The sequence below is a fragment of the Ambystoma mexicanum genome, chromosome 2p, assembly GCF_040938575.1.
Source record: "Ambystoma mexicanum isolate Mex_15411 chromosome 2p, UKY_AmexF1_1, whole genome shotgun sequence".
NCBI lineage: Eukaryota > Metazoa > Chordata > Amphibia > Caudata > Ambystomatidae > Ambystoma > Ambystoma mexicanum.
Window position 1 is genome coordinate 892,925,067 of NC_090923.1, and position 27,698 is coordinate 892,952,764.

The 27,698-nt window shown below is 48.2% G+C and overlaps 1 protein-coding gene across 1 annotated transcript in view; it reads right to left on the reverse strand.

Annotated features, from left to right (window-relative positions):
* PPP5C (protein phosphatase 5 catalytic subunit) overlaps positions 1–27,698 on the reverse strand; it is a 951,041-nt gene that overhangs the window by 490,058 nt on the left and 433,285 nt on the right. The window contains exon 5 of the mRNA XM_069644590.1: positions 24,151–24,216. Coding sequence (XP_069500691.1) covers positions 24,151–24,216 — 66 coding nt within the window. The remainder of the gene's footprint in view (positions 1–24,150; positions 24,217–27,698) is intronic.

The window sequence follows — 27,698 nt, forward strand, 5'->3', positions numbered from 1 at the left end:
CCGGGATATCCTGCCCTCCAAACTCTAGTGCTGCAGGAGCCAGGCCTGCAAGTTCAGCGACTCCGGGTCGTGATGAAGAATGGCGCCTCCCTCTCTGGAGAGAAGGTCTGCGTCCGTCGACAGCTTGACTGGTGGGGACGCTGAGAGGTCCAGGAACCAGATCTGTCTCGGCCACGCCGGTACGATGAGGATCATCCTGCACTGGGACCTCTTGAGCTGGCTGATGAGTCGAAGCAGCAGCGGCAACGGAGGAAACGCATACAGGAACAGGCCGTCCCAGGGGAACAAGAAAGCGTTGCCCATGCTCCTCGGCTGGGGAAACCTGCTGGCGAACCTCTGGCACTTGGAGTTCGTCGCCATCGCGAACAGGTCGATCTGGGGTTTGCCCCATCGTTGGAAGAGCCGATCCACTTGATCCTGGCGTCGTTCCCACTCGTGGCACGAGCGCAGCTCCCTGCTGAGTGAGTCCGCAATGGTTTTTATTACTGCCAGATGGAAGGGAACCAGAAACATCCCCTGGGCGACGGCCCAGTGCCACAGATCCTGGGCCTCCTGTCATGATGCCTATCCCCAGGGACCCAGACCACGTCCAGCAACCCCGGAAGCAGGCATCAAGTTATCCTAAGCAAGCCCAACAACCCCTGCTCGGGGCTATTTGGGTCCAGTCCTGGCGCCATGGGCGCCAGGCCCAGATTAAAACTTACCTGATGCAGACCATGCTGCAAACTTACCTGATGCAGACCATGCTGCAAGAGCTCAAGCCAAAAGAGGCTTGGAAGGGACTACTTTACTTAGGGACTATTTTTTACTCGGGCGGGGCTGGGGAGGAATACTTACCTGGGACTACTTTGGAGGCTATTTAAACCATGCCTGAAGAGCAGCACACGCTTCGCGTTATTCTGCATCCAGCAGCGTAACGCTAACCGTGCCTGCAAGTCTGCATCCAGCCTTCTGCCACGCCGGCCTCGAGTTTGGAGCTCCTAGAAAAAGGGAGAAAGAAGGAGAAAAAGGTTAGAACAAGAGCAATACCTTAAATCCTTACCTGAATTCCCGATCCATCGCGCCTTCGAGCTGGAAGAAACAAGTTATTTTATGCGCGTCGCCTCGCCTGCTGCAGCGCTGCGCTGAACTCACCGGCCTTCGCAGCATCTTCACATTCCACCGCATCCTCCTGCATGTTCCCGCCGCACTCCGGCACCTAAGGAGAAGACAAAAACAGCCAGGTGAGCCAAGGGAATACACAGAGGAATATTAGTTAACCCCCCCCCCATAGACTTACCTGATTGCGTACTATTCCTCTTCACGGGTCGGCACAGCTTCCACTGCACCTTCGCCAAACCCCGGCCCGTAAGGGGAAACAAAAGGACAGCAAGGTGAAACAAAGGGACTAACAAGGGGAACCCTCCTCACCACAGTAGACTTACCTGATTTTACCGCCGGAGGTATTATTTCCCAAGACTTCATACTTTCTCTCAGCGCCTGAATAAGGGATGAAGCAACAGGTTACATATTGACATTATTCTATCGAACTGTGTTGGAAAATACAAATCCTTACCAGACTACTACCGGTTGCCACGAGGAACTCTTCATTAGGGTCAAGCTGCAACCTGCAAGGAATCGGACAAGAGTGAAAGTCAGGCATTTGAACTCTTACGAACTTAATACTTACGGCGTCTTGCCGGGAATCTCGAAGTCAATATTGTTCTGGAACTCCCCAATTCCTTCGAGCCAGGGAAGCAACTGGTTATAAACGCACCCCTGCACTCAATGCAGGATGGAGAGCTCATCTTTTCAAACCATCAGGTGAGACTAAGAGGGGACATCAAAGGTGATCTGTGGGGAGAACAGCGGGAGTGGGGGGGATTTACACTCAACTCCATGGGTGGTTAATTCCCTTTCTCCATTTGCAGAAGAATATTCCTACGGGCCAAGCAAACAAAGCTAGGTGGGCCAGTCCAATCCGTCATCTCGGCCCTACGCGTCACATTGGTGGAGACCACAGCAGTCCAGTTCCGATCGACGCCTCTGTGGGAGTCAGGTGAGCGTAACACCTCCTTGGATAGGGCTGGGGATCTGGTGCTACCCTGCTTCCGGATGTAGAACATCGTGGTGGTGTTGTCAGTGAAGATCGTCACGACCTTGCCCTTGAGGGACGGGAGGAACAACTTGAGCGCCCAGAACACGGCGCGGAGCTCCAAGATGTTGATGTGGAGAGACCTCGCTTCCGGGAGGCAAAGGCCTCTTGCATGGAGATCTCTGGTGTGCGCACCCCATCTCTCCAGGGATGCATCTGTCGTCACCGTCTCCTGATGTGCCGGGGTCTGGAAGTCCCCGCCCGCCGGTAGGTGTGCACGGGTGCCCACCACTGAATCTCCCGTAGGCAAACCTCGTTGAGCGGGATTTTCGTCTTTAAAGCTGCCCGTCGCTTGCATCCAGCAGGCGTCGAGGAACTCCTGTAGAAGACGCATCCGTAGCCTGCACAGGCGCACTAGGTAGATGCATGAGGACATCATGCCAAGGAGGGACTTGATGGATCTCACCCTGGCCACGTCCGTGGCTAGCAGGCGCTGCAATTTGCCTAAGATGGCCTTTGTCTTTTCCTCCGATGGAGACGTCAATCGTTCCACTGTATCGAGCTTCGCTCCCAGAAACAGTGCTGCCTGCGACGGAACCAGATGGGATTTCGGGTAGTTGATGGAGAAACCCAGCTCCGAGTAAGCGGACGGTCTTCGCCATGTGCTCTACGGCGAGTTCTCTTGTCCTTGCACGGATGAGCCAGTTGTCCAGGTAGGGGTGGACGTGGATCCCCTGCAGGTGCAGCCGCGCCGCCACTGGCGCTAGGCACTTGGTGAACACCCTGGGTGCCGACTTCAATCCGAATGGCAGATCTCTGAATTGGTAGTGGCGTCCTTGAACTACGAATCTGAGGAACCTTCGGTGCCCTTTTAGGATGGGGATGTGGAAGTAAGCATCCTCCAAGTCCAACGACGATAGGAAGTCGCCCTCCTCCAGCTGTCCCAGCACGAGCTGGAGAGTGACCATCCTGAACTTCTTGCCTTGATGTATTTGTTCAACCGACGTAGGTCCAGGATGGGTCGCCAACCGCCTGTCTTCTTTCTGACGAGGAAGTATCTTGAGTATACTCCGGAACCCCAGAGCCTCTTGGGGACGAGCTCGATAGCACCTTTGAGTATCGCCTTTACCTCCAACAGCAGTTGAGGGACGTGATTTTCCTTCCTAGCCACGGGAGGAATGCGGGGATACTTCTTTTGGAATTCGAGAGTGTGCCCGTGGGCCAGGGCATCCAGCACCCAACGGTCGGTGGAGATGGACTCCCACACGCTGATGAACTTTGCCAGCCGGCCTCCAACCGGGGTGCTTCGGTGGGGGCCAGACGCTACGGCCGGTTCAATCTTGCTTGGAGACGGCCTTGGCCTCCTTGACGACATCCTCCTTGTTGGCCGCGACCTCTGTAGGCCTCCTGGAATGAGGAGCGGGCCACCTGGCGGTACGTAGAGGAACCACCGCCTGATCCCTTGGAAGCCCCCTGTCTGCCTCCGGTGCTCCGAAAGGGCTGTCGTTGCTGAAGGACTCCCAGGGCTCGGGCCGTCTGTTGGCCTTGATGGCCTGCATCGACTCATCCACGGTGTTCCCAAACAGGTTGTTGCCTTCGAACGGCATGTCCAACACCCTGGTCTGCACGTCCTGACGGAAGTCTGTCGCCTCGAGCCAGCCTCGTCGAAAGGCAAACACCGTTGCCCAACTGGCAAGACCCGGTGTTAGCAATGTCCGTTGCCACCGTTATGGCGTGTTCCGACGCCACCTCACCTTCCTGCAGAATCTCTAGGGCCTCCGCCCTCTTGTCTGGTAGGAAGTCCAGTAGGGGAGCTATCTTGTACCAAAGCTCCCTGTCGTAACGGGCCACAATCGCCAAGGCGTTGGTCGCTTTAATTGTCATCGCCGCCGAGATGACCCGTCGCCCCATGGCGTCCAATTTCTTTCCCTCGCCGTCAGGTGGGGAAGTGGAGGTCGAAGCCGTCGCCCCCGCCGCCTTATTCTTGGCCGCCGCTGAGAGGACCAAATCCGGCGTCGGCTCAGCCCTAAGGCACAAGGGGGCGGTGTTGGGGACCCGGTACTACTGCTCGTACCGGTCCCTCTTGGCAGGCGTCGTGGACGGGTTCTTCAAGACCGCAAGTCACTCATCCCAGATATCGTCGAGTAACTTCTTTTCCTCGGGGCAGAGCTGGAAGAGCTAGGACGCCCTGGCTATCATGGCGTGAAAGGAGCCAATTTCATCGGGCAGGGAAGCCGAGAGGGTGGTGATGGAAGGTCCATTCCGTCGTCACCACCGTCATCATCCGTCCCCGTCGTCGTTTCCGTCGCCGTGTCATCCCTGGGATCCGGAGAGGGGGGATGAAGGCTCCACGGGCCGCGAGGGCATGAAGGGCGGGGGGATGAACTGTCCTCCGCTTGTTCAGAGGGCTTCCCGACGGGCCCGGTTCTGGATCGTCCACCGGGGTTCGTGGTAATCTCGTCCTCATCTCCGTGCATAAGGTTTGGATCGCCATCAAAATGGCCGCCGAGTTGTCCTGAGGCTCGGGCAATGGCTGCGACGGGAGGGCTGGCCGCTCCTCCACAGGGGCTTCGTCTGCGCCACCGTCGCCATCTCCGACCACCTCCTCGGGATCTCTCCTGTGGGATCGTACATTCTCGAACCTCTCGTTGAGGCTCTTCACAGCCTCCACCAGCTTCTCCTCAGAGGCTGAATCCGTGCCCGTAATGGCCACTGCCCCCCCCTCTTTTTTCCACTGGGGTCTTCACAGGGGTCTTGTCGATGGGCTGGAAAGAGGATTCCCTCCGCGGTGGCAGGGAAACTCTGGGCCCGAGGTCGCCTCCACTGGTGTTGCCTCCACAGGCTTCGCCAGGGTTGCCGCAACTCCCTCGATAGAGGCCTTAGCCGGGTGAATCAAGGCCTTCACCACCTTGGGCGCACTTGAAGCCTTCCCCTTGGGGGGAGGGTCACCGCCTCGCTCCCCCTCGGCTGAATCCTTCGAGATCGACCGGGGCCTCTCCAGAAGCTTACCCTGGTTCTCAGATTTCCTCTTCCCCGAACCAGAGCATTGGCTCGTGGTTGATGGTGCCGGGGAAGGTGCCCCCTGCCTGACAGCCGAAGAGCCCGACCGTTCGGCACTCCCGGTGTCCGCATACTCGCGGTGCTTAGCATTCTGTTGGGCCCCCCGTCGCTGGGGTGCCCTCACAGGACTTAGAAGACCGCTCTGACCTTTTCTTCTCACCTGCTGGGCCCTTCTCCAGCCAGCTGGCGAGGCGGGAATGACAATCCCTCATGGTCCGTTCCGATAGGTTCTTGCAGAACGCATAGTCCTTCGCCACGTGCGTCTTGTCCTCATGAAGACAGTAAAGACATCTCAAATGTTCGTCCTCCTTGAAAACATTCTTTAACCCGCATCCAGGGCAGTTCCTGAACAGCTTGGATCCGGGCGTCGAGCTACCCTTGTCCTTGGCCGTGTCCATGGTAAGCCTCGGATCTTCTGGAATCCTCCAATAAGCGTCACTCGACGAAAACTTCACCCTTGAGGGGCATTGGAAATTCCAAAACGGGTCCCCGTTGATCGGAAGAAGAAACGGTGGAGCTTGAGGCTCAATTTAACTGAAAAATTAGAAAACGTCCTTGAAAAAGCGCAGAAACGCAGCAAAAGCGCGAGAGCTATAGCACAAGGACTCCTAACACTTGAGCGTGCTGTAAAAATCTGAAGATGGCTGCCAGAGGAGGGGCTTAGGTAGAGGGCAGCCATTGGCTGGGGGAAGTATGACCCAGAGACCAGTGACTTAGTAGAAAGACAGTTCAGAAACAAAACAAACTGATTTTTTCTTTACCAAGGATTCCCAGCCTGACAACAGAGAATATTCATGAGCATGTAAATCCATGCCAGACCCCATGCTGGAGAATGATCTTCCTGAATTTGGAGGTTAGGGTCTACCCAAGCCTTTTTCGGGGGAGGATGATCAGAAGAACTGATACCCAAACGGGACCGGAATAAGGCCCACCGCCGCCATAATTCTTCAAATGACATTTTCAATAGTCGCCGAATCGTCATGCGACAAAGGCTCCAATGATTTATCAGCAGTTGCAATACCGTCCGCAGCATTAGGGGGCCTAGCGGTCAGTTTTCCGGGTAGTGGCCTAGCCATAGTTTTCGGGCCTACTGAGGCCTTATAAGTCGCAGCGTCGGGCTCCCGCACTTCGACGCGTGTAGGTTTCGGAGTAGCGCCCTTAGTTTGTTTAGGTTGCCCAGTCGCAAAACGCTGCTGCGGATGCGGGGAAGGCTTTGGATCTGAACAATCCAAGGGAACCGGCGAAGTTTTCGGTGGCCCCGTTGGCGCTTTCACCTTTTTCGACGAAGGCATCGTAGGGCGTAGGGGTTGTGCGCTTTGTGTGATGCGCTTGTACGCCCCTGTCGCCGGGTGTAGTCCCTGTAGCAAGACCAGAGTCGAGCCTGGAAGGGCCAGGGACAGGCGTGGCAGACCTAGAAGCGTCCGCCTCAAAGTGTATAACATCCGCATTGGACCTTTGGTCATCCAAAGTACCCCCGTCACTTTCAGCTGACGTGGCGGGGGGCTCCACGTGTGACATACCGTACGGGGCCCACCGCTTTACATGGCGCTCCTTAAGGATCTTGTGCCGAAGGATTTTGCACGCCGCACACCGCTTCTCGTCGTGCTCTAGGGGGAGACAGGCGTTACACGTCCTGTGTTCATCCCTCAAAGGATATCTGACCCTACACTTAGGGCAGAATCTAAAAAGGAGTCCTTTACATAGCCAAAGGGAAGGATGAGATCAACAGGGAAAAGAGGGGAAAGGAGGAAAGACATAAGAATATGGCTACCCCGATCCCACTCTCCCTACAGTATTGGTCAGCCAGAGGGCCTGACCACGTGGAAAATCCGGAGGCCGGATCTTAGGCGCCGAAATCCACAGCCGTAGACGATTCGGCCGTAGTCTTCGTCGAAGATGTTCTTATTGGGCAAAGTGACTTACAGGTAATAAACCGACAATTCGGTAAGATAAACAGCCTCCTTGAAAAAACAGAACATTTCGTTGGCCACTGGGAAAAGAACTAAAAAAGGTGAAGAGCAGCAAATATTTAGGAGTTTACATCAACTCAAGTCTGTATGACGAACCCATGACACAAAAAATAAGCAAATGCAAGCAACTAACAGCACAAGCGCTGGTAGTTGGTAGTTCACAACAAATACGGGAAATTCTCGTATAAAACAGTGGTGAACTTTTATAAGAGCAAGGTCGTTTCAGCACTAATCTTTGGAGCGGAAAGTATGTTTGATGTTCATGTGAAATTTGGTCTCGCTGTGAGGGCATGATCTGGAAAAAGATCATACAAATTCCAGTAAGTTATCCAACGGCATGTGCCCTGTACGAAGTAGGAGTGGGGGCCCTGAACGCCAGAATCACATGGAACATGCTCTTGCTAAAGGGCAAGACAATAGATTCTGCAGGCCCGCAATATGAGTTATCGGTAGAACAAGAATCAGTGTGGACAAAGCCGATTCTTAAACAATGGAAAGTGAACTGCAAGAATATTCTGCAAGAGGTAGGGGCAGACACCAAATTGTTGATAAACAACCCAGACGCCGTAAAAAAAGAAACTTTTGGAGCACGACTGGATCAGGACAACAGAGAAAAGAAGTGCTCATAAATGCATGGCAAACAGCCCAGTTGAAGCCAAGGGTGTGAACCAGATACCACAATACATGGAACTGTTTCCGTGTAAAATTCTAAGGAGGTACTATCTGAGATTCAGATTGAATCTGTACGAAACACGAGAGGTTCTCAGCAACAGAAGGAATTGGGCAAGTAAAGATGTGAGATGTCGGTTTTGCCAAGCCGATACCGAAACTCTGAAACACTTGGTATTGAACTGCACTGGGCTCAAAGACGTACGATCCAAATATTTGATTCAAGAAAGAAATCTAGTTGCAACATACAGTACCAAAGAATGGTGGATACGTCTGCATTGCAGCACTCAAAAAATTGTCTCTAGCACTTGCCCTGTTTCTCCAACAGTTAGAGAAAATAGTTGCTACACAACCAGATGCAACAAGGCAACGACAGAAGGCAAGTCAAATTATAAAAAGAGACTGATGGATTAGGCGAGATTACATAGCAATAAGAATCCAATGAATGGCGAGAAGTTTGAGAAGTTAAAGATTGTATTATGTAGGAATTATGATGGAATTGGTTTCATTTTTTTCAAAAGTTTGTACAAACTAAATGAAAAAAAAACAAACGATGTCTCTAGTAAGAGCTCCGCTATAGGGAAACCAGTTATCTGGGTGGAAAAAAAACAATCTGAGGGACCTCGGCGCGTGAGGGGATTTTGGGTACTACACACATCACGATAGGGATAGTGTTACAGACACGCCTATGCCGATGTTCCTTTCGGTCCCAGAAAGACAAGATGCAATACTACGCGGTTACCACTGGATATCGGACCATATGCACAGCATGTGATTGTAAGCATATTAACAAGCATCAGAATCTATGCTTCTGTGGTGGCCATAGATAACGTAAACCTGGTGGAAGTGCACAGCCCTATTTGGTGATCCCAACGGGCCCAATATTGACGCTGATGGTGCTCCCCCCGCCACAATATCTGCTTCAGAAAATCTGCCCAGGGCCTGTTCGCCCACACGGTCCGAGGGCCCCTCGCACCCAGGAGCCTGTTAGGCGGCGCTGAGAACAGCAAGCAGGTAAGTGTGTCTGCACACAGCTGTTCCGCGGCTGCACCCGGAGAAATCGCCGATCAACTGGTGTGACCCCAGAAACTACCATCCGAGATCTGACGGGTGGCCCGGCGCCGACGGGGCCTGGAGCTGTGGCTGGCCCGAGCGCCCTGGGAGGCTGAGACGTGACAGCGCCCAGCGCCGGGCCCCCTCTCTCCAATCCTGTACAGCGGGGAGAATAGAGGAAATCACACGCCTAACACAACGGAGTGAACGACGGCGGCCGAGGGGTAAGAGCGCCCCACAGATCGCGAGACGCCATAGCCATACCTACCCTCTTGGCCCGCAATCATCCAGCCAGCGCGGGTCGCCAGCTTGAGTGTCCCGGCTCGCCCAAGCGCCAGGCGCGACCGACTACTTCCACTTACCAACAAAAAAGCCTCACCGCAGCGGAACCGGAACCCTCGCTGAACACAAATTAAGTGGTCATACACTGGTGGACAGGCAGTGGAGGGCCGCTCCCCCACCCACCCCTCATAATTACAGCGGTCAACAGGCTGCACGACTTCTACCCCCCCAGACCAGAACTAGGGGTGAAGAACCAGAGAGAGAGTGTCGCTACCAATGTTCCCTCTAAGCTGTGCGCTTGCCCAGCTTCCTTCTGGGTAATCTAACCAATATATGCCTGCACACATTAACGAAACATTTTCCCTCCCCACCCATGACTCCTAAACCTAACTCTACCACACTTTTACCTTGTGACTTTAACTTCTACCCCAGAGTACATGAAGTTACTAAAAGACACCTTTGACTCTTCCTCTCTTGGCTCTGCGACAGGTTAGTAGACGTGTACCTACATCCACTTGTTTTATGTTTATTATAACATGGATACCTTCACGCGCCAGAATTTCTGTTACTCATTGTGCCTTACCAAAAGCGTCACCCTCACTATATAATCGAACTACCAGCTCAAATATCGGATACTGACACTAACTAAGCAGGCTACTTGGATGTGTAACCAAATCCCATACTTCATCTTCTTTGTACATATGTCAAGCAAGTGCTTTGAAGCGGCCCCTTGTAAATTGATGCATTATAAAACTCAAATATGAATTTGCCCTCTAAAGATTTTGAAAAGACAAATGTGATGCTCAACGTCTCCTACTTTAGCATTACTAACATTACCCCATAAGTAGAGAGCAACATTGCAATATCATTTACTTAGCCTACAAGGGATAATGGGTATGGACTATGCCTGGGATTACTCGCACGCAGTATCAGGGCACCGGATATGCAGACAGGAGAATGCTTTTCACACAATCTGCATCATTTCCAAGTGTTCAGAGTTCCTTTGGGCATCGACCTTCACACGTTATATGGTAACTCGTTTCTATACAAAAACAATTTTACTGAGCACTTGTGTAATTCTACACAATGATATAAGGATGGGGTATGTTGCAAAAAGCTTGTATGCACTGCAAAAGAATACATGCAGGGTCATGACATTCTTAAAATGCACATCATATGTTGAGGCATTTAAATATGCCTTGCTTGCAAAGTATTGTGGGTCTGCAAATATCCCAGTGAGTGTTTACTGCTACAATCCCTCACTTTTTACAGTACTCTATCAACTAATATTGGAGGCAAGCACAGGGGCCGGGGAAGGGTATGGGTGGAAGCATCACTCCTTGCAGGTGATGAACAAAGCAGCACATTTAAAAAACCCAGGCAGACATTTCGGCAGTACAAATATGTTGCCTGTATAGGGAATTCTAGTACCCATCTAGACAACAGCACCTTCATTTTCTTTCTATGGTCAGCCGCTGAGGGCTTTTCAATAAAACCATGTGCTGTGTGTATCGTCTCTAGCATCCCCCTGCATCTTATTTAACTGATCACAAAGGATTACAGAAGAGGGATCCATAGTTACAGAAGAAGGCACTCAATCAGTTGTATCTCAGATGAATTGATGCTATTAACTTAAAAGGCTTATATGTGTGATTTTCTTCAACAGGGCTCCATAATAAACCTCAGTAAGGCTCTTGTTTAATTTTATCGAGGTTGTGGTGCTGAAGGGTGGGCAAAACTATACACTTTATTATGTGCCCTGTCGTTTCGCTCCCTATGTCAAGGATACAAGCAGGGCTCTAATCAGATTTTGCTCCCTACTTGGAGTCAAATGATTTTTCAGGGAGTAAAAAGTATTTAGCTTTGCAAATAGGGATACTTTCTGCTTATTAAAAGATGTTCTTTCCGAAGAAAATTACTTTGGAGATCGGGCATTAATATTATTAGAGTTCCTTCCTTCCTATGCCACGGCTCTACTGGTCACTAATTCGAAAAAATATCAGTGGAACTTTGTGGGTTGAAGCAATGATATGCTCATTGTTTTTCGTTTTTTATGGGCACATTTTCCTTTTTCTAGGGAGTAAACATGCGTGATGAATATGTCTCTTAGCTCTAAGGCTGGTGTTATCACTACACACAGGAGAACGTAATGTGGATAGTAAGCAGAGGCACAGGAATTTTGGATCATCATATTCTAAGGTGCAGTTATTCTGATACAATTATCATTCTTACACACATTATTAGAAACATGTTCTCCTGGCCCTTGAATTACTTAAAGTGGCACTTGAACTCATTTCAGCATGTTGACACATTGCTTTTAATTGCCATGAATCCATCGGCAACTGTATTCTGTCTGCGTTTGACAGCCACATCAGTTTTGACAAGAGATATTTGAGGGCCACAAATGCCAAGGACGTCGTTTGTAGCAGTAACAGGCTGACAAGCCAGCCTATTCAAGGGGTGGAACCCAGCTACCCCAACCCACCACCAAGAGAAAACCTACCTAATGGTCGATGAACATTGATAAAGACCCCCTTGGTCGAAACATGTGTCAGCTAACCACGAGATTATCGCATCAAGAATAAATTTGAAAAATCAGAATACAAAGAAAAATTTCTTTAAGAATAAATGCTGATATCTGGGAACACAACTAAGATATTTGTGTTTTGTAATACAAATTCGTGATTTTCCAGTAGCATAAACCATACAGGGTCTCATTACGACTTGCGGTGGTATCCCGGCATAAATCCAACAGAATACCACCCAAACGAATGACTGTTACCACCTCTTGGTTTGGAGGAATTTCCGCCGGATTACAACTAGCGTTGGTGGTGTAATTCCCCATTCATATTGAGTCCATGTTGAGTCTATTGGACTCAATGTGGCTTTTGTAACGGAATTACTGCAGCGGAAATTACGACAATCGTAATTTGGCATAGTGGTTAAGTTGGCAGTAACTCCATTGCAACTTTACCACTAACCGCCAAACTCATAATCTACCAGCATTTTTCTCTGCGCAAAAGTACGTTTGCAAGGTGCTGTGGCAGATATTGTGGTCTTGGACTGGTTGATGAGTTTTCTGTATAATCACATTTGATATATTTTATTTTAGCCTATGTGTTTGGAAAAAGTATTGTAAGATTTTTAAAGAATTGCAGTGGCTGGGAAGAGGGAATTCCTTTCCAAACTCTTCTGCGACACGAACGGTAGCTCACAAAGTGGCTTATCTCATTAGTATGTGGTGCACATGGAAAATAATGTGCGCACAACAGCCAACCGGTTCCGCACAGAGAAAAATAATTAGAGGGAACATTGGTCGCTACCCCGGGCTAAACAAGACCAGGAGTACGCCATTATTGTTGGCACTACCCCTGGATCATGAACAAAACGGCCGCAGCGACTGGTGCCAACGAAACACCTCCCAAGTATCCTCCGCCAGAGTGGCGGTATTGAGTGACACAACCAAGGGCCAGACCCGAGGCCACAACTGTATCTCACGAACCCAGGGGTGAAGACCCCACACTACCCTGACAGTGAGACCTCCGCTGCGGCTACTGTGCCACCTGAAGAAAACAGAGTCCGCAGACAACGCAGATCAGCAAGGCGTGAGCTCCCATAACGCCCCTCGTCCAATATCACACGATACCAAGGGTTCAGCGCAATACCTACTCTAAATAAACTACATCTGCGCTAACCGAAGAAACCCCTGAACCCCAAGGTTCCCGCGAGAGCAGACTTGCCACAATACTTCACAACCCCTGAGCCACGTCATTACAGACATCCACATTACGGGAGCAAGGTATGCCAGGTACCACAGACTTTGCCAAGCCATCTCCGTTACTATAATCTTCAGTGAAAAACCTCATCCAACAGGCAATACCCTGTAGTACATCATGGGCAAGACTGACAAGTCCCAGCGAAAACTGAATTTTGAGCCTGGCCCCTCCGCTAAACCGTCTAAACCCGAAAGCAGACCAGAGTTGCCTGCGCAAGATGACACTCACGTAGAAGAGCAGACCCAGAACTCGGATATTAGAGAAATCCTACTCGACCTTAAAGCCGGAATGGGAGGGCTGGGCAGTAAACTGGACTCACTGTCCTAAAAGGTCAATCAACTGCAGCATCGCTTAGACAAACACGCAGACAGGCTAGATGAAGTTGAGCAACAGGCGTCGAATCTGGACGATGTCGCATTGTCCCTGGCCACGAGGGTGACATCACTAGAGACTCAAATGAAAGCAGCGGCAGCAAAGAACAAAGATTTGGAAGGACGATCCCGGAGGAATAACATCAGGATTGTCGGGGTCAGAGAGCAGCAGCTCAGACTCAAAATGGAAGACCATGTTGAAAAGATATGCATGGAACTGTTCGGAGCTCAGTCCCTCTCCCAACTAGTCATTGTTGAAAGAGCTCATAGGGTCCCTAACACCAGACCAAACCCAGGGGCGAACCCGCGCCCAATCATAGCTAAACTTTTAAACTATAAAGACCGCGATTTGATACTTAAGTTAGCCAGAGAGAAGGGCGACTCCAATATGACGGGGACAGTATCCAGTTCCATCCAGACTTCTCGCCAGCTGTGCAGGCTCAAAGAAGGTCGTATACGACCGTCAAACGTCGGCTGCAAGATAATCAGATACTATACTCAATGCTCTTCCCCGCAAAGCTGCGGATCCAGAATGAAGGTAAAACTCAATTTTTTAACACGCCAAAGAAGCAAACAATTACCTGGACCGAACTGGCCGCAGACATGCCTCCAACAACCCAAGATCACAGCGAAGAGACCGAATGAGAAGAGAACCGCCATAAGCCAATAGCCAAACGTAGCAAGAAATTAAAGTCGTACCACCACCACAGAACCACAATCCTACAAGCTAACGGAGCCCTCCATCCCGGGAGGCTACAAGTGCCCCAAGCATAGCACTGTTAATGTTCTTGTTCATGAGGGAGGGATCAATGTGGGCCAGTTGGGAGTTTTCACACGAGGGAGGGACAACAGTTCTAAGACGACGCCGTTGACAGCCCACCTATCTTTCATCATAGCTCGGTCCTGAGCCCCCACCGCATCACCCCTAAAAACTAACAGCTCCCTACAGACCAAGGTGGCACCGCCGCTACCCGTAGGCCACCGGATGGACACACTCAGATATTTATCAATCACTCACCAGAACTGTTTAAGGTAGCTACTTGGAACATCTGGGGAGGCAACCAACCGGCGAAAACAAGGAGAGTCCTACAATACCTCAGGAGGCATAAAATCGACCACCTCCTCCCCGACTCGGAATGCCACTGGGCTAGATCATGGGGCTGCCACAGGTACTTTGTCATATTCATTGTACGCGAGAGGGGTGGCCATCCTGATCGACAAGAATGCAGGCTTCAGCCTAATAGAATCTAAGCGAGACACTGAGGGAAGAGCGTTATTGGTGAGAGGGATCCTTGCAGGGAAAGAGAACCCTTGTGAACTCATATGCCCCCAACACAGATGGCCCAAACAACTAACTGGATCATGTCACACCTAGGAACAACCAACCCGGGTAAAATCGTTTGGGGAGCAGACCTCAATACAACACTAGACCCTCAAATGGATAAATCACACAACACAACTGCTCGCTTCTCCAAAGCCAGTCTACAGGTTAAAGAAATTTGCCAGACATTTGACCTGATTGATGCATGGAGACAATCCAACCATAACTTGAGCGACTACATGTTTCACTCTGCTGTTCACAACACCTGTTCACGCATCGATTACCTCATGGTATCAGCGCAAAGCCCATTCCAATAGGGACCCAGCCACATCCTCCCCAGAACCCTCTCTGACCATTCAATGGTAACAGTTGAGTACACCCTGCTTAACACCAAATCACCCACACTCAGCTGGAGATTAAAACCAGGATCACTGTCAGACCATGTGTTTGCAACCGAGCTGCAACAAGAAATCACATCTTTCCTGGAGATAAATCAAAATTCCGCCATATCCCCAGGCACACTGTGGGAAACGCTGAAATGCTACGTACGAGGCGTCTGTATGGCAAAAGAAAACGGCATTCTGAAATTCATAAGACGCGAACTGGCAAACAGCGAAGATCGACTAAAAGAGCTTGAACGCAAACGCACCATGTCTGACGATCCACAACACCAAGCTGATTTAAAAGAAGAGTTGCTAAGGTTTAACGAAACAGCCACTCGAGAACTAAAGTTCCTCGGACACAGACACCAGGTTTGGCAATATGGTGAGGGCCAAAAACCAGGGGCCCTATTGGCACGCTCGATAGAACACCCACTCGAGTGGAGCGGGTCTGCGACTCACAAGGTACCTCAGTATACACTGAGGAGAGCATCGTAAAGGTGTTCCACACCTTCTAACAGAACCTATATAGCTCCAAAAACAGCCCACACCCCGAGGCATTGCAAAACTACTTAAATGACACAGAGCTCTACTGGGTAATCAGTGAACTCCTGGAACCACTAAACACACCCATATCGCTAGAAGAGATCACCTTAGCCATTAAAAACCTCCCAAACACTAAAGCCCCAGGCCTGGATGGCCTCACAGGCGAATTTTACAAAGCCTTTGCAACCACCATAGCCCCGCTCTTATTACGAGTCTACAAAGAAGCCTTAGAACGCGGAACACTCCCATCGACGATGCGCGAGCCCAACGTTATCCTTCTGCATAAGACAGGTAAAGCCCCGGACGATCAATCTGGATAATAAAATACTGGCCAAAATTCTAACACGACTACTCCCCCTTATGCCCGCATTGTTTTCGGCGATCAGCCAGGGTTTATTCCAGGCCGCAGCACAACGTACAGCATCAGAAAGCTGTTCGGTATCGGAGGCACTAGACCCTTCACAACAAGCAATAGCTGTCCTACTCGACGCAGAAAAGGCATTTGATTCAGTCGAATGGCTTTTCACGTTTGCGGTTTTGGAAAGAATGGGACTAGGGAATTTCTTCATCAAGCTTGTTCACTGCTTTATAATGACTCCCGATCCTTCATCACCTTAGGCAACACGAAATCTGCTAGTATAAAACTTTCGGACCCCACAAACTAGTCGTTTCACTCTACGCTGACGATGTGATCCTATTTGTACAAGATCCCCAAACCAATCTTAACCTGATAATGCGTGAAGTGATCAAATTCAGTAACGTCTCCGGTCTCAAGACCAACCACTCTAAATCAGTGATTTTTCCCCCAACATGACAGACCACTAAATTCGTTCAAGTGGGAAGACTTAGGTCCACTACCTGGCCATCCACATGTCCCTCAATCACAGCGATATATATAACGACAACTAGTAGCCCACATTGAAATCACTCCAAGAGCGCATACAGAGATGGAAACCACTTCAACTAACACTCTGGGGTAGAGCCTCCTTGATCAAAATGAAGATTCTCCCCAAGCTTCTCTACCTATTCACAAATATACAGCTGCTTCTCCCACAGGCCTTTTTTAAAAAAAGTTAAAAGCCTCATTCTAGAGTTACTATGGGCAGGGAAACCGGCAAGAGTAGCCTACGCAACTCTATTACCAACGTCTTCCGGTGGCCTTGCACTCGCCGATATGGAGAGGTACTTCTGGGTGGCTCAGGCGCAATTCCTGAGCCACTGGTACACCACACACTTCATTCGCACGTACAGATAGTAGATTAGGTGAAGCTAGGGCTCGTTCTAAGAGCAGTCATCGGCCACATGCCAATACCCCAAAACACAATGAACACCGTCCTCTCCACCTATGCAATCTGGAAAAAACTAGCACGAAAATATAATGTACAAATTATATTTTCCCCTCTGCTGCCAATCAAATTTATTCCAGGTGTCCCTTTAACAGCTGAGAAGGTGTTTCACCAATGGCTCGCTAAAATGAATGTCCAATCCCCTTGGCGACCTATTTCCCAAAGGCACATTTATAACTCCCCAGACAGCCAGAGAAAGAGGAGGCGACTCGTCACTCGACATATTCATGTACTTTAGGCTACGTTACACCCTGCAGTCACTGTGCCCATCATTCCCCCAACAACCATAGACATGGGATCTCTTACATAACACGATCCAGGCGAAAGGAGAAGGAAGGTTAACTTCACTGATATATAAATCCCTAACAAATACTGTGACTATAGACACCTGAACAAAGACGCTGGGAAAGGGCCACCCATGCCACGATTCCAGAAGAAGCCTGGACTTCTATCCTGCGGCAAACACAGAAAGTGGCGATAAACACTCTTCAAGCAAATCCAGTTCAACTTTGTGCACCAAACCTATTTCACCCCGGCCAGGAAACACAGACAGCACCGGGAATCAACAGCACAATGTGAACGGTGTGGCACCCAGAGAGCTGACTTCTTCCACCTCGCCTCGGACTGCCCCGTAGTCTCTCAGTTTTGGTCTCAAGTCCTACAAACGACAGCGGCAATGATAGGCGAAGAACTAGTGCCGCTTCCCTCGGTGGCCCTTCTCAGTCTGACCAAATACCTACACCATTCAATAAGGAAACTGGCAGCTCTTCTCCTGGTTCTGGCACGCAGGAGAATCGCCATGTCGGACCGGCCCCCTCCCTTGCAGCTTAGAAAAAAGACATCCTGTACTGTCAAGACATGGACACCGAATTTCTGCGAACACTACCGCTACACACATCCGCCAGACATATGGGGCCCCTAAGATGCATATCTACTTACGACAACAGCTGACTCAGACTCAGGAGAGCGGACTGCATCAGATATGGACCATCCCAAAGCACTGCTAACCACAAACTGCAAAATTGGGAGGTTGTCACTACAAAACGCTTGCGCATAATGACAACATGGGTCAGGAAGATGGAAGAGGGGAAGGGCTGGGGGACGCTGGGGTTATTGCTGCACTCCATTGGTGATGTTTGTTTGACGTTATGTATAAATCCAAAAAATAAAGTTTGGAATGTTAGAAGACCGTACCTAAGCACTGTGATGGCGCACATACAGTGGGATGGCCCATAGAAACGAGATGGCTCAGCGAGTTGAGCACTCGCTGCTGCGATCTAAGCGTGATCTGCAGGTCGCAGGTTCGAATCCCGGCAAGGCCAACTCAGCCTTTCATCCTTCCGAGGTCGATAAATGAGTACCAATTTCGGTTGGGTAATACTGCATGTAAATATGTGCTCTGTAAAGCGCTTTGGATGAATGCGCTATAGAAATAACACATTATCATTATAATATACATCTTTAAATGTAAGAAAACGGAAATAAGAGATCTAGCTTGGAAGAGAGCAATAACTCCCGGGACAGAGACATTTACCTGGATATGGACAACTGAACAAATAGACCAGCCTATATTCCAGGACTGCAAATAACTTGCATGTGTGTTTCTCGAACAGGCTATTAAACTACCTACGAAAGAACACCGTGGGAAGGTGAAAGCGTAAACAGCCTTCGCCTATACCCACCATTCAGATGGCAACATATGGCCCACTGAATAAATATAGTTTTAAAAATTGGTAAGCAGAGTTTACATACATTTTGAATACAGTAAGTACTATATCATACCGTCAACAACCATATATACTAGGTACCTGATTACTCACTCACAGGGTAACCATGCTTAATAGTGGATAAGATTTGAAGAATTGGATGGAATAAAAATTGCTAAACAAGTGAGGAAGGCAAGAATACCTGTAAACTATATACGCTCAATATAGATGCCCAGATGAGTCACATACAGAAACAAAAGTGATGGTTTCCCCTTTCTATGTTTTCTAAGTCCCTTTTAGGGGACTTGGAAAACAAAGACGTCCACATAAGGAAATATGAGACGCTCTCCCCCAACCAGGAAAATGGATAACAAGATATGAAGAAAGATTCTTTTTTTTTACAAAATATCAGTCGTAACTTGATAATTGAAATCATAGTTCTAGAGTATTGAAGAAAGCATAGAGGCATACCTATTCTGCTAAAACCGGTTTACAAAAAACAGGTTCAGGATGATGACCCGAGCCCCGAGACATGCTTAACAATTAGCAAGCTTGGTGAAAAAGTATCATTTTATGAAAAGTGACTAATTTATATACACAATTTTGCAATACAAAAATTGGATTGTGTTTTAACATTTTTTCTTGATAAATTGTATATTGGGAGCTGATAAGTCACATAGGATGGAAGCAATATAAATAAAAAGAAGAGAATTGACTTCCACAAGTGTGCACCTAATTTTAGATGACAGAAAAAGTATTGGGAGAGGGTAGGGCGAGTCTCTTATCTATCCCCAAACGTAGTTAGGCATTACACCAGCGCTTACTAGGGATAGAACAGCTATTTGTGGGAAAGTGAGATTCCTTTCAGGGCCATTTAGCCAGATGTAGGTGACTGTAGATTTAGAAGTGGTAACTTAATAAATAGATTCAGTCTGTGTTGTGTTAAACTATAGATGGGTTCAGACAGAATGTGCAAGCCCCGTGACTAGTTGTAATTTAGTCCATTGGACTCAGACAACGGGTGGATGCTCTCACACACAAAGGTGGCACACGTTGGATTGGCTGATATCCCTCTGTTTCTCAACTACAGGTGTCACCTTGTTATCAAGCCGGAGATACATCAGAACACCAGGTTCTCAGATGATATCTCCGCTAGATAGGCTAAAAGAGCCCATGAAAGAGCCTGGCGAAAAAATCCTCAAACTACTCTATGTATAAACAAGCTGTGAAGGAATTTAAGGCCACGATTATCTCTTCCAAATCCACATATTAAAATAAGAGGAACAACGACATTTGGTCAATGTCAGTGAACTTTTCAAGGTCCTGGCAGACTTCCAGGACTCACCCCCACAAACCCACAGCCACGATCTTGTATAGGATTCTGGCTTAATGGCAAAAATGGCCTTCCATAAGGAAACTATTAGTAACATCCAGATACCATCCGAAGGATGTGATATCCAAATGAACAGCCCCAAGGGCCCGCCTTTAAAACTAATATTGTCCCATGCTTTTCTTTCTGTTATTACTCAGAAGAGCAAGTTTCTAAGATTATCCGGGACCTCAAATCCACCTCAAGCCATGGAGATTGTTGCCCCGTTGAAGTCTTCAAAGTCTCACTTGAACTTCTAGCACCCTGGATGACAAAACTCATCAACCTTTGCTTCGATGAGGGCTTGGTTGCCTCCTCTCAAGGAATCCTGGGTCACACCCCGTCTTAAAAAAAGCTAACCTTGATCCACTGGTGGCGGAGGCCCATTACCATTATTTTAAAGGTTTTGGACAAACTGGCCTACCTTCAACTCCAGAAACACAATGAAGAAAGATCTTTCGTCTGCGTCCATCGGGTTACAGAACTCAGCATGGGACTGAAGCTGCCATGCTGGACCTTACATCCACCCTTGCCGGCATGGCGGACAGAGGTCATCTGGCCCTGCTGATGCTTCTGAAGAACAACGGTCTGGAGGGTTGCCCAGAGCAAAGCCAGTGGTTAAGATTCTTTCTAAACCTTCCAGCCATCAACTCTGTTTTTTGCGAGGTCCTAAACAAGGAAGTGATGGATTTCGGAGTTCAGAGCTAAATCTCCTGGCAAGATGGCTCACACAATGAAGGATTTAAGCCATTGCCATTTCCAATGACAAGTTAATCAGCCTTACCGTCAAGCCTCCACAATAAATCAAACATTGTTCGATGAGGCCTCCCCATTTGTTATAACTAATTGTTCGGGGAACATCTCTGCCTCATTTCGGGGTGTGTAGGGAGCTTACCTACACTTAACCAAACAGATTCCATAAGCCCAACTTGTCTCACTTAGTGGTAAGGAAGCAGTGGTTTAACAATCAAGATAACATCTTCGGAAAGGCACTGAACAAGAATGAAAGGCAACACCAGTCCTCCAGATAAACAGTGATTGTCCATTTTATAACCTACAATTAGGTAAATACTACCCAAAAACAAGGAGCAACAGACAAGCACCCCATTTGCCTGCTGAACTGCTCAGAGCAAAGGCATCAGCCATGCATGCCAAACAGAAAGGCAAAGCAGTTATGTTATTTGATCTGAGTGGGGCGTAGCAGAAAAGTAAACCATTTTAAAAAATCATTTATGGTACTAACTGGGCACAAAAAGTATGCCAATGAAACATTTTACTTGAAGAAAAACAAAATAAACCAACAAAGAACTTCACCTTGCACAAAGTGAAAGTTTTTTTACGCCAGATTTTCAAAGAACCAGAAGAAACTGTTACTTTAAAGGTGTGTCCAAAACAGAAGTTATGAACATAAAGGTTATATTCATTAAAAGTAAGAGAAAACACTTGGTACAGGCTACTGTTAAGTAATGCAGACTGGTAAACGGAGACCTACGTGTATGAAGTTTGACAGTTGGTGCACTAAGTCTATAGGGCAGGTGCAACAAGGATTCAGTCAGCCATAGGAAACAACGGTGAAGGTAAACCCGTTTCTGGTTAGTTCAGCAGGTATTGGTCCCAAGGCTAAGCACTACACAATTCTAAGATGGGAACCTCGGTTAGGGATGTGGCCCAATGTTTCAGATGTCTTTGGAAATCGCTTAAAGCTGTTCTGACAGCTATTCTAGCACTCACACTCTCATGGTTCAGGATCAACTATTTCTGACCAGTGAGTTATGACACTCTGGACTACACAAGATGTGGTGTCACCATAGACCATGTGCTGTGTTTCGTGGATGCAGAAGTGTAGAGTATCTTCAAGTAACGATGGCTGATATGGAACCACTTGTGATGCCCCTGTGCCAAAGAGAAGCAGAACTGCTGGAGTAAAGGGCGGGGGTGGGGGCAGTCTGGTGCTAGTGAAGCAGACAAGTCCAGCAAACGTAAACCATTATCCCATAAAGGCTGGCGACTGCCAAACATCTCTTAACAGAATGTCAGACTTTAAATCAGACAATTTTATAATACCTTGGTGAATTTGCACACAATCCACTAACTATCTGTGAAACATAATTTTGGCTTTATTGTACTAACACCTGCAATATGCATTTGTTTATTGCACTATACAATGTTTGGCAACAGATAGAAGTATGTTTGGGCTCCCTGATCTGAGCTATCTGAGTACGATGGTGTCAGGAACAGACAAGTTAAACTGTCTGGAATGAGGTTGACTACTAATTTCACATTATCTCCATACGAATCTGAACCTAACAGGTTGGAAAGTTGCTTATGTATTAGTCTATGCGATCAAGATTGTACAGATTATCGGGAAAAGACATTGACATATTTTATTATGATGTCTTCTTTATTTGTATAATCAAACATTTTAATAATGCTGTTTTTCTTTCTGCTTATTATATTTACTGATGAGCCGTTTATACGATTTGATATTAATGTATGTAATGTGTTTTATGGGTAAAGTTTGAATTTATTTTCAACCTATATCACATTAAATAATTATTATATTATTAGCCCATAAAAAAAAAAACTTGCCTTCCTTGACAGATCGTCGATTGAATGGAGCTGGGTCACAGATGTCATCAGCATTGCATTTATTTCTAAAAATTGCAGTGCATTCGGGGTGACCATCATGATTGTATGTGGAAATAGCAAGAACATGCATAAACTAGGGAATCAGGGGACAACAGTTTAAAATGAGAAACATTATACAGGACAACAAATTGAATGTTAATAAGAATAGTGGTATACTCCGCATTCTGCTGTGGGTGTAGGAAACAGGCTGGGTCACATCTCACAAGTTATACTATAATAAAGTACAGACGTTCTGGAATCCGGTTAGGTATCTTTTGAGGCATACTTTTCAAAGTTTACAATGTGAACTTAACGGAGCCTGGGAAAACCTGGTTTAACAGGTTCACTATGCATATTAAAATCTTAATGCCAAGATTATGAAAATGCGCAATTACCATGTAAAGTATGGTTTTGGGTAAATAACCTTGTTAACACAGGACGGAGCAGTTTACAGCTACACCCTCCCCCATTAAATCCTGCACTCCCTGGTTTCTCTACTCCCTAGCCTTGTTAATCCCCCTAGAATTTTAAAGCGCGCTGTTGCTTCCCGCTCAAATACCCAGATAATAAAGAGGTGAAGAATAGATGTTCTTTGCAGCGTGGGGACCGCTGCTTCAAGCATATGGGTAAACCAGTATTCAGTTCAACATACATAAGTCTTTGAAGAACAAACCAGGGCGGTGGTGGGGAGAGGGGGGGGGGGTTTGGGTTCAGTGAAGCAAAAGGTACAATGCTGGACCAGCAGATGTGACCTCTCGGTGGTTGAAACTGCACTACCCAACCCCTCCCCATTAAAGGCAAATAGTGCCTCCAGGCAAGGGAAGAAGTGTGGTGGCAGAAGGAAGCCATTCAAGCCATAGAATGTGCCAGAGAAAAGGAGGCACAGTAGACTATACTGCATGCTCAAGCAATTATCTATGTGCCATGGATAAAAAGTCCTGCAATACACCTAGCCCACCATACCGGATCTTGCAAGGTGAGTGAATGGATGGGTGTGCGTGTCTGTGTGCACCATCGTTCTTTTGGAGGGACGATAGAAGAAATTCTGTCTTTGCTGAGAAGCACAGAAAATTGACAAACTATAAAATAGACACATTTAGTCAACCTATTATTCGGGTATCTTTTCTTGCTCAAGTTATTAAGTCAACCATGAAGCCCACACAATTAGATTGCATCATAAGACTAAGCACTAGGAAGGTTTAATAGATTGCAAACCATCAGCCTAACAAGAAACCTACCCCAAACGCTGCAAAAAACAGCAGGCATTTATGAGCTGTGACTTAACATTGTGCAAACGTTGCTGTGAACTAGTGCAGTGATAATTAATTTTCTTTAAAATGATGCTCATCATAGCTGTGCTAGAGCTGGATAGCAGGATCTGCGCTATAACCCATATCTATCCCTAAAAGCTAACCTAACTATACTTGTAGTCTCCTACCTCCCACGTTCCAATCCAACTACCAAGCAGTGGGTCTTATCCGTTTGGCTTGCTGATTTCTAAGGGTGTGGTTGGTGCATTTTATTCCTGCAACGTAAGGGTAGGTTTCAATGAACATATGAACCCTACACATCACAACAAGTATACATTGAAGAACAAACCTCTTCCATGACAGTTTCTACAAGACTGGGGAGCTTGGCAAACACGTCCTTCGTCTGCACCAGAATCTGCCGATGGAAAACAAGTAGAGATTAAAATAGCAGCACATAATTTATCACTTGCCACAAGGCATCATGATCTAGTGTACTTTAAAAATAAGCACTGGCATGCATGTTTATTGTATAGCAAGGAACAGATGCAAAGACAAACAAGTGACTGAACGCACACTTGACAAAACATTTTTGTTAAATCAGAAGCAGGTGTACAGCTGCAATTCAGTTGCTGTTTCCCGAAGACTGCTTAGAAATAACATTGGAATATCCTTAAAAGCATACAGCAAGCTCAAAACTGTTCCAGGCATGTGTGTTTGGGTGAGAAGCAGCAGGCTGTGGGCAGTCAATAGGTGGTTAAAATGCTGAACACCTATGCGCGTCTCTTCACATGCCATCTCTCCCCCCTTAGAGACAGAGGAGATGTTTAATACAAACAAAGCAGCAGAAAGAAGAGGGAAGGGTGGGGAGGTGAAGAGTTGATTGTGACATGTTGGTATGGGGAAGAGATTGGCATGAGCAGTGCGACAGGGAACAGAACTAGTTGGTCGCAGAGGCCAATATTATCATATCCAGCTCGCTGGTAGGCGACGCTGGCTGCCTCAAAGGGCCTCCTGTGAGGAGCATGTCTTGCGAGATCTCAGCAGCGAGATATTGCAAGACTTTGTACGCCCATAGCCCGGCAGCCGAGACGTGCAGTGGACCGGGACACAGGATGACGCTCCTCAGCCGCCCTCTCATTGTGAGCAGGGCTGCAGCCTGATTTGTATATACTCACCAACCAAGCTCCCTGCCCGCTGGTGCCACAAAGCCAGCACCATATACTGAACTATTTGAAGGCATAAACCCACTGCTGTGAATCCAACAGTGGTTGACACCCAAGCTACATGCATAGACCCCTGGCAGACGCATAATCCCACAGCAGAGAGTCAACTGCTGTGGTTGTATTAGAGACTCCTACAATACGTGATGTTCGCATACGTTTAACCTTCCAGGGAAATAAAGCCAGTTATTAAGTCATATCAAATCAGGGCCAGATGGTCGCTTCTTTCAGCCTTCAACTCTTTGGCGAGCCTGCTTTTTCAAAATGTGAATATTTAAAACATATTTCGGTAATTAATGTTTTGCTGGGTTACAAATTGGTTTTCTTTTGTTTGAGGCTGATCAGACTACAAAAAATGAATGGTCTTTTTCTAAGAAAAAAACGAAAACCTGTCAGATTGCGCCCTCAGCGTGCTGATTTTGTTGAAAATAAAAAGAGGAATCCAAATGGTATTGCTTGTACACGATTTTTTAATTCGATTTCAATTTTTTCTTTATGCCCTTCTATTTAATTAATACCCTCGACACGTGTTTCACTGTCTTTAGTGTTTCAGACAGTTCATCAGGAGGGAATACAGAGCATTTTGGTGGCTCAAAAACAAAAAGAAACCTTTCATCGGTTAACAAATTGTCCAATTGATTTTTTGAGATATTCTGTGACCAGAATGTTAATTGAAGGTTTGCTTTGTTAATCGTTTTGTATTTTTTCCCCGCTTCCTCTATAATTTGCGATTTAGGAAGACTCTTATTTATGCTGGTACGATCCTAAACTGCTTCAGGATAGCGGACCTTTCGGGTGCGGGATCTGCTGGCCTGATAACCCCTCAGGTCATAGAGGAAGCGGGAAACACTTTTCTGCCGTCTGTGCGGGGGAAGAATGTCCTGATTCTGACGGACAATACAGTGGCCATGCACTACCTCAACAAAAGGGGGGGGGGGGGTATCTCGAGGCGATGCAGCTCTGGTTCTGGGCCTTCCAGCAGGAAATTTTGATTTCTGCAGTTCATCTGGCCGGAGATGAAAACGAGGTGGCGGACGCTCTGAGCAGGCAGAGCACAGTCTCTCACGAGTGGGAGCTGGCTCAGGAGATTCAAATCAAAAAATAAGGGGAATACCATCCCTTGTTCCTCTCCGCTACAGGCACCAGTTCTATAGCGCCTTTCTCCAGCAGGGCTTCAATTTCCTGCGCAAGGAGCGGATCCGGACACTTCAATGAGAGGCTCCCTGGTGGATTGTCGTGAGGCCTATGCCAAAAAGGAAGACAGTAGCCGTGGGTTATGATCTCCAGAACCCACACATCCGAAGTAATGGCTTCCACTCTACAAGATGCTGCGCCAGCCTTCCCCCAACCGGCGAACCATGGGACCTGGCCTCATGACTGAGCGGTAGTGGCTGCGGCGTTGCCTGAAGGCAAAGAGGCAACTGCCCGAGCGGCCTTGACACCTCGAGTACCTTTGTTCCCACCTCTGGCACTCTTACGATGGCCTCTTTGACTGCTAGCTCCCCTCGCTTTACTGAAGGACGAGTAAAAGCGAAAGGAACCTCCCCTCCATTGCTGTCCCCTAGGACGAAAAGGCAGAGGTTGGCGAAATGCAGCGCCCAACGACTTCGCTGCAGCTTTGGAGGTCTGCAACCTCTCAAGGCTCTCGTCAGCCTTGCTGCCAAAAAGGTGTTCACCGTCAAAGGGCATGTTGAGGAACCGGGACTGCACATCAGGAGCAAACCCAGACTTCCTCAACCACGCAAACCTGCGCATTACAGTGCTCGCCGCTATGGACCGGCTGACACAATCCGCCAAGTCCAAATCCGACTGAACGGCCTCACACATGGCACCCTTGCCATCCTGAACCATAGCAAGGAAACCATCCCGTTCGTCCCCTTCGGGAATATGATCAGCCGCTAATGCAACACAGTTCCACAAAATGTGTGTGAAACGGGAAGGCACATATGGAGTTGGCCGCCTGAAGCGCCATACCCCCCCCGAAAAAAACACTTTCTTCGCCCAGCCGTCAAAACGTTTGTCGTCCCTATCCGGAGGGATGGTAGGATACGACGCCTGCTTTGCCGGGGCCGTAGCCGCCTGCACCACCAAACTCTCCGGGGTGGGGTGCCTAGACAAGTAGCAGGGGTCGCTACTGGCTGGACGGTATTTTCGCGACAAAGACTTGCCCACTGCCGGGAGACTCTCCGGAGCAGTCCAAGCCGCCGCCACCCTTCTCTGCAGAGCCATATGAAAAGGCAAAACCGGGTCAGTGGGTGGACCGAGATCAAAGATGTCCGTGAGATCATCCTGAACTCCCCTGGGGGAGCTGACCAACCCACGTACTCGGTAACCCGAGACATAAGGCTCCGATATTAAGAATCGGCATGAGTGCCAGGCTCCGGCCGACAAAACTCCACCTCCGGAGAGGTGTCCAGTCCACTGGCATCATGCAGTGACTGCCTCAGGTCATCAAACTGGCTATGGCCCGAGATAAGCTCATCTGGAACCGTAACCGGAACCAGGCCGCCATCAGAGCCTTCATCACCCTCTGAAATGTACTCCAGGCGGAGAGAGGAAGACCTCTGTGGACCAAAGCAGTGCCGGACCTTAGCCATAGCCTTTCTAGGGGCAAACCCTGTGCCAGGGACCCCTCTGACACCACCGCCTCGAAAGGCGTCGAGGGCGCCTAACGAGT